Source organism: Misgurnus anguillicaudatus, chromosome 15 (genome assembly GCF_027580225.2).
Source record: "Misgurnus anguillicaudatus chromosome 15, ASM2758022v2, whole genome shotgun sequence".
Taxonomy (NCBI): domain Eukaryota; kingdom Metazoa; phylum Chordata; class Actinopteri; order Cypriniformes; family Cobitidae; genus Misgurnus; species Misgurnus anguillicaudatus.
The window spans coordinates 34,378,533-34,386,007 of NC_073351.2; the positions used below are offsets into that span (position 1 = coordinate 34,378,533).

Sequence of the window (7,475 nt, forward strand, 5' to 3'; positions counted from 1 at the left end):
ATATTACAATCATATGGTATATGTACATTTAGTTGTAAATAAAGTAAATAAAGTTATGTTCCTGATATATGACTATTGAGAGATGAAGAAATGATTGGATTGGGTTTGCTGTGTCATTGATTTTGATTAGCATAACAATATTTCATATGATTCATAACCATAAATGACAGTCCATGATACTTATAATCATCGTCATCAGATTTTTTATCATCCTTGGGAAATCTAATTAGGGATAACTTATAAAATCTACAAAAATCATTATGCAAACCCACGTGAATTTTAAGGCTAAACCCCTTTAATACTTTTTAATAATTTATTTTTGATGACACAGCTGTATGGGCCTAAATGATTAACAGGGAAGTAGATTTAAATTCAGACATTAAATTTTCCAAATGAAATCAATCAATGCTTGATGATATCTCCATGACATTGTAACTATTATTACATTTATATTGGCCTGTTTAAGTCACTAATAAAAGAGTCTCGAACTGGTTACCCCAAGATTTCAATGAATATGCCTGGTACCCTGTCCACGCGCAGAGCTCGGGTGCCCGCTGCAGGCAGGGCGCGGTAAGACAGGACGCAGGACGCACGCGGAGCTTCATACACGAGAAGGCGAAGGACTTTCCTGCTGCAGCAGTTTTATACAGAGAGAGGTGCAGGGAATACATTTGTTGTCCGGTTTTGACCAGAGAGAGTCCGGGCACTTTTTGATGAGATAAAAAAAGTAATCCAAAATAAAAACTGAGAGTTTGGAGAATGATGGAGCTGAAGTTGAATAAGACGCGACCGTAAACAGGAGTCGAAGATGAAACGGTCCGAAAACGAGAGAGAAAAAGAGAGAGAGGAAGAGCGCGCACGGATGCGAGCGCGCTCCCGGTGCGGCTCCCGGTGCGGCACTCGGCGCGCTTAACAGCTCGTGCCTCCTCCATCCCAACCCTCTCTGCCGACACCACCGACGCCAACGCTGTCTCTCCAATCTCTGCCTCTCCCTCCCCGCTCGCGTCTCTTAAAGCTCATTTCCGTGACGATCTGAAGCTTTTTCCCCGGCACCATGAGAGATGCCAGAAGCGCAGCAGCGGGACGAACGGAACCGAGCCGCTCGTATCGGAACTGAGCTGCAATTCTCTCTGGCTTCAGTCCTGACCTGATCCTGCATCAGAAGAAAACCTGTTTGAAAAGGAGATTTAATTCTAATCCATTCGTCTTCATCTTCTCTCTTCTTGATCTATGTGAGAGAAAGGGAGAGAGAGAGAGGGGGGAGAGAGTGAGAGCGCGCGCACTGGAGACGGAGGTGGAGAGGGAGATATCCAACAGTCTTTAAACTCATCTTATTTCGCATGCTCAGCTGAAGAAAGGTGAGTTGTTTGAGGTTATACGTTGACAGATCTTTCCAGACTTTTGGATGTTATAATGACCTTAGAAACTGAATGATCTGTACATTTAATCAAATGATGCATTGATTTATTTCTGCTGTAACGGCGCATAGAATGCTGTACAAATTAACCTCAGCTTTTCGATGTTATTTTAGCAAACGCATTATAATTACATTTACAGCATGAACGTTTAAATTATAAACATTTCTTTAATCAAAACAGGCAATAAATGTTTGACTTCTATCATGCGAAATATTAAGATTTGTGGTCATTCCAATACATATCTGATTTTCTTTGCAGTCAGCGGTCGGAGGCAGCCAGGGACCACCCGTCTCCAAACCAGCTGGAGATGTAAAGTTGGACACCAATAAAACCGAGTAGGTATCCGTTACCTTGGTTCTTGGAATGGAGCGTTGGGATTAATTGCCAAAGCACAGACTGAAGATGAGGGTGGGAGGAAAGCAATACAAAGTGTGCTATTCATGGAAAATTGCGAGGACTTTTATCCGACTCCTCTGTGGAAAAAATGGATTTTTCGAAGGCTTTTGGTCCTTTTGTTTGTTCCCATGTTCCAGATGCCAAGATATTCGCATACATGTTCTAATAAGGAGAGTGTGACACATCCAGCAGCATTTGGCTTTGAGTTTCTCCACTGATCTGCTGATATCACGCAACTGAGATCTGCGCTAATTAAGTGGGTTCAGACTGGAAAGCAAATATCCTCCGTTACGCATTAAAGATCTAATTGGCGTTTCGCAAGCAATCCTTTGATGCACCTGATTCGTTTTTCGAAATGTTAAACGGATACCACTGTCATCGATTTGTTTATATTTGTTCGTTATTTATTTATTTATTTTACTGATATTATGCTGTTTACATGAGCATTGGATGGAGCGTCTATCCAAAACTAACTTAAGTATAATAATGCATCCAAAAGTGTTCTGTTGCCAAATGTATTGCACTGTGTTTGTTTGCATGCGTAGTGATGTAGAGGGATTTCATATAAACATTTTTTTTATGTTCTAACCATAACCACCGAGAAAAAAAAATCAATGTTGTTGATGTTCTTATTCTTATTGAAAGCATTTATTTACAGTGAGTATTAAAGTTTATTGTAAGCTACTACAATACTTTATCATCGAATGAGAGGTGTCAAAATAAATGTAATGCACGATCTGTATTGTAAACACGCCATGATGTGGAGAGAAGACGTGCTTGTGTTTGTTGTGTATCCTAGTTTATTGCGCAAAACATTGCAACAGACGGGCGCTCTCTATTACTTGCAATCTCTTACGCTGTCTTTCTAATGTGTTTTTGCAGTGCTGTGAAGTGGCTCTCAGCCTTAACTTCATCAGGACTCGTCGGAAGGATGCTGTGGTTTACCCTGCTGAGCACAATAGCTTTAGGATGGACTACGCCGATCCCTCTGTTGGACGAGTCGGAAGAAATCGACGAGCCCTGTTTTGACCCTTGCTACTGTGAAGTCAAGGAGGGGATTTTCCACGTCCACTGCGACAGCAAAGGATTTACAAACGTCAGTCAGATTTCTCAGACATGGACGAGGCCCTTTAAACTCAATCTGCAGAGGAACTCCATGCGCAAGCTTTATTTTAACAGCTTTTTGCACCTCAACAACGCTGTGGCTCTCAATCTGGGAAACAACGCGCTACAGGACATACACGCGGGAGCCTTCAACGGGCTGAGCATCTTAAAAAAGCTCTTTCTGCACGAAAACAAACTGGAGGTGTTCAGGAATGACACCTTCATGGGGCTGGAAAGCCTCGAGTATCTTCAGGCGGATTACAACGTCATTAAGAGGATAGAAAGCGGGGCGTTTCGGAACCTGCACAAACTCAGAGTACTCATTTTAAACGACAATTTGATACCAGTGCTACCCAATTTATTATTCAGGTCCGTGTCCCTGACGCATCTGGACTTACGCGGCAACCGCTTAAAAATCCTGCCCTACAAAGGGACATTGGAGTACATCGGGCGCAGCTTGATGGAGATCCAGCTGGAGGAGAACCCGTGGAACTGTGTGTGCGACATTGTACAGCTCAAAACGTGGCTGGAGCGCATACCTTATACCGCGCTTGTGGGCGACATTACGTGCGAATACCCGTTTCATTTGCACGGTAAGGACCTGCGCGAGATCAAGAGGAGCGAACTTTGCCCATTGCTTTCCGAAGCGGAGCTGGAGGCCAAACATGGCATTCCCAGATTGCCGTTTAATAACGAGCATGTATGGCCCACCAAACCTTCGTCTATGCTGTCGTCTTTTCATAACACAGCCTCGTCGGTGGAGTACAGAGAGAGACACACAAAGCCAACCAAACGCCCTAGACCCACGAAAACACCACCCACCCCTCGTAGCATTTACCCAGGGCTGAATCAGCCTCCAGTTGCAGGCTATCAGACCAGACCCCCTATACCAATCATTTGCCCGACGGGATGCATGTGCAATTTACATATCAATGACTTGGGCCTTACCGTCAGTTGCAAAGAAAAAGGCTTCCACAACATCTCCGAGCTCCTGCCACGACCGCTCAACGCCAAGAAACTCTACTTAAGTGGAAATTTGATTCAGAAAATCTACAGGTCGGATTTTTGGAACTTCTCCAGCTTGGATTTATTGCACTTGGGTAACAATCGGATATCGTACGTTCAGGAAGGCGCCTTTATGAATTTGCCCAACCTGAAAAGTTTATACTTGAATGGCAATGACATTGAAAGGCTCAGCCCGGGCATGTTTCGCGGCCTGCAAGCGCTAAACTACCTGTACTTCGAGTACAACGTCATTCGAGAGATCCAGCCGGCCGCTTTCAGCCTCATGCCAAACCTGCAGCTGGTTTTTCTTAATGACAACCTGCTGCGCACGCTCCCCGTGGATGCGTTCGCGGGCACCTCCCTCTCCAGGCTCAACCTGCGCAACAACTACTTCCTGTATCTGCCCGTCAACGGTGTGTTGGAGCATCTCCACTCCATCGTTCAGATCGACCTTCATCAGAACCCTTGGGACTGCTCGTGCGACATCATCCCACTCAAACAGTGGATCGAAAAACTCAGCTCCGTCATCGTTGTGGGGGAAGTCATCTGCAAGACCCCAGATTTCGCCCTTGGTAAGGATCTACGCACACTGGAGGCCGAGGTCATCTGTCCCGAGCTGAAATTCACCGCGTCTTCTCCCGTTCTCCCCAATGACATAACAGCGACCAGCGGCTCTGAATTGGGATACGCGCCGGGCACGGGAGCTGTCCCCCTGTCGGTGCTGATTCTTAGCCTGCTGGTGCTCTTTATCTCCGCCGTGTTCGTGGCCGCTGGTCTGTTTGCTTTCGTTTTGCGCAGGAGAAAGAAACTTCCATTCAGGAAGCGACACGAGGTGGACCTGACGGGTATTCAGATGCAGTGCAAGATATTTGAAGAACGACAGAGCGCGTCGCCCGAAAAACCGCCCGGTCACGTTTACGACTACATCCCCCATCCCGTGACGCAAATGTGCAACAACCCCATCTACAAACCGCGCGAGGGAGAGATCGAGGGCGAGCAGTTTGCAGAAACTAAGGAAAATAGCAACTATCGAACGCTTTTGGAGAAAGAGAAGGAGTGGACGATGGCCGTGTCCAATTCCCAACTCAACACCATCGTCACCGTCAATCAGTCCGGTGACATGGCGAGCTTTCACGAGAACGGAGTGCTTTGCCCCACCGTGATTGACAGTCAGAGACCCACCCCGACGGTGGGCTTTGTAGACTGCCTGTATAGCACCGTTCCCAAATTAAGGGACATGCACGTTGCGCACTCACACCCGCCCGGGATGCAATACCCCGATTTACAGCAAGACGCCAGATTAAAGGAAACATTACTTTTCACAACGGGGAAAGGATTCCCCGAGCAAACCCAAAGTGAATACCTCGAGTTAAGGGCCAAACTCCAAACCAAGCCGGATTACCTCGAAGTCTTGGAGAAATCGTATAGATTCTAATAGAATTCGAAGTCAGCTCACTGTCACCCCTTTTCAACATGCCCAAAAATATCAAAAAAGAAGCATGGCAAAATATATGTATCACACACACTCTCACACGCGCGCACACACAAATTTCCCCCAAGTCGCTTTGGAGGAAAGGCCATAACTCAGATTTTTCAATGAAGTGCCTTTTTTCAGAGTAGCCAGCAATGTTACCACCCATTATTTTTGTACGGAACAGATTTGTTGTGGGGCGTAATGATCAAAATATTATTAAAAGAAGCCTTCGTGCGCCGGGGTTCGAGCCTGGCACACTTTGTAGAGTATTTGCAGTTTGCTGCATGCATTCAACTGCAATGGAGGTCATTGATCGAGAACTCCACCTGCTCTAGAGAGACATTTATCCGTTCAGTGCTCTATTTAATTTTTATAACGAGAGACATCAGAGTTATATCTCAAGGACGCACTCGAGCATCAATATTTGTGAATATATAGTGACACTTCAAGATTTTATGGAGTTCAACGCACTTTCTTAAGAAAAATGCTTCTGGATACGATCACTAATGGCTTTTTAAGAAGCACTTTTAATGTTTTCTCTCTCTATCTCTCTCCTTCTCTCACGAAGATTTGACAAAGTTAAAAATGTGCATATATTTATTCTGTAATTTCAGTGAAAGAATTAATTGTAAAGGTAATGTTAAATCAATGTATAGTGATTATGCGTCTGGTATAGCCTTCTTAATAAAAACACAAAGTCTTAAATCAAATAAAAAGGGTACCAATGCATACTGTTTGTGAGAAATACACTTTTAAAAATGACGCACATCCACTGCTGCTAAACGAGTCAATCTGATGTCCCTGCCTATAAATGTGTCATCGATGGGTTGAACAAGAAAAGGAAATCATGGATTAGATATGAAGCGTGCTGTAAGGTATGTTTTTCTATCTGCCAGTATCTGCTGACTGCATTACACAACCTTTGAGAATATTTAATGCAGTGTCACTATTACAAGTGTCCACAAGAGGGAGATCTAGAGACACCCTCGCCATCTGTGAATGGGCATCAATGGTTTGATTATTTAACACAAGAGCCTATTAAAATTCATTTTGTCAGGTATTATATATATATATATAACTTTGTGACAATTATAGCTTTTTCTATAAAACTTCTCATTTTGTGTGTGTGAGAGAGTGTGATTGGAGTAAGTTTAATTTTCAGATGTTTATGTGCTGTTTTTCTATTCCCCGTTAACAACAAAGATGGCTATTTTTAAACTTAATATTTTATGTCTGTTTGGCAATGCCAGTTACCTTTAGCTTTAAATGAATACTATTAAAATAAATGCATATATTGGTATACACTTTATTTACTATTAAATGTAACTCCAGAGAGTTTTTATTCTGTTTTTGTTCAATACTGTTCCAGAATTTTACCCCCACCACTACCATTTACTCGGCCTGGTTGTCAATATTGTAATAAATTCTGCTTGGTCCACAGTAAACAACACTCGCTTTTGTGCAGATCTTTCTTAATGTATTCGGACTGAAGGCCATTATGCATCTTCTGTCCAAAATGTGTGTGTGTTTTAAACTGTTGTTGGCATATTCATTTGGTCTCTTGTTGTTTCTTAAGTTTGTTTGGTCTTTTTCTGTGATTGGTCTATTTCTGCCGGTCATTTAGAGATGGTCTCTAATATCTTTATTTGTTGGCTGGATCAGCTCATGGGACATAACGGTAACAGTGACAATGTCACCTTGATGTGCTTTGCACCTGTGTCGTCCTTGTCTGTATCGTTCAACATAATGTATTTATTTATTTTTATTTTTTTGCTAAAGGGTAGAGAAGCTAATGATGTATGGTGTCTACAGAGTGCAATTTTTACCTGAGAGGTGACCTGAGTAAAACATGTAATTAGAGCCATCATTCTTGTCCTGCTATTTTTAATTGTGTTATTATTAGCATTGTTTAAATCATTGGTGCCTTCCTGGTCTGTCTTGCTTTCTCACCACAGAGACAAATGTGATAAACACCCTAAGATCAAACTGATGATATCAGACCTACATCAGATTTGCTTATTTTGTCCTTGACTCTGCAAGCTTTTGCTAAAAAAGGTACTGCTATACCGTGCACTGTC

The 7,475-nt window shown here is 43.2% G+C and overlaps 1 protein-coding gene across 2 annotated transcripts; it reads left to right on the forward strand.

The window, feature by feature from the left end:
* The first annotated feature begins 890 nt into the window (after window positions 1-890).
* slitrk3a (SLIT and NTRK-like family, member 3a) lies at window positions 891-7,475 on the forward strand. 2 transcript variants are annotated; one of them, XM_055174796.2, is made up of 3 exons: window positions 891-1,358; window positions 1,677-1,753; window positions 2,697-7,390. In XM_055174796.2, the coding sequence occupies exon 3, from the start codon at window positions 2,746-2,748 to the stop codon at window positions 5,356-5,358; it is 2,613 nt and encodes an 870-aa protein (XP_055030771.1). In that variant the 5' UTR covers window positions 891-1,358; window positions 1,677-1,753; window positions 2,697-2,745; the 3' UTR covers window positions 5,359-7,390. The 2 variants fall into 2 exon arrangements, with proteins under 2 accessions (XP_055030771.1, XP_055030772.1); XM_055174797.2 differs by lacking the exons at window positions 891-1,358; window positions 1,677-1,753 and adding an exon at window positions 1,781-2,070 and having other exon boundaries at window positions 2,697-7,475.

Excerpts from the sequence above, each read along its gene's own strand:
- slitrk3a (XM_055174796.2), top strand. The coding sequence starts at position 2,746 with ATGCTGTGGTTTACCCTGCTGAGCACAATAGCTTTAGGATGGACTACG.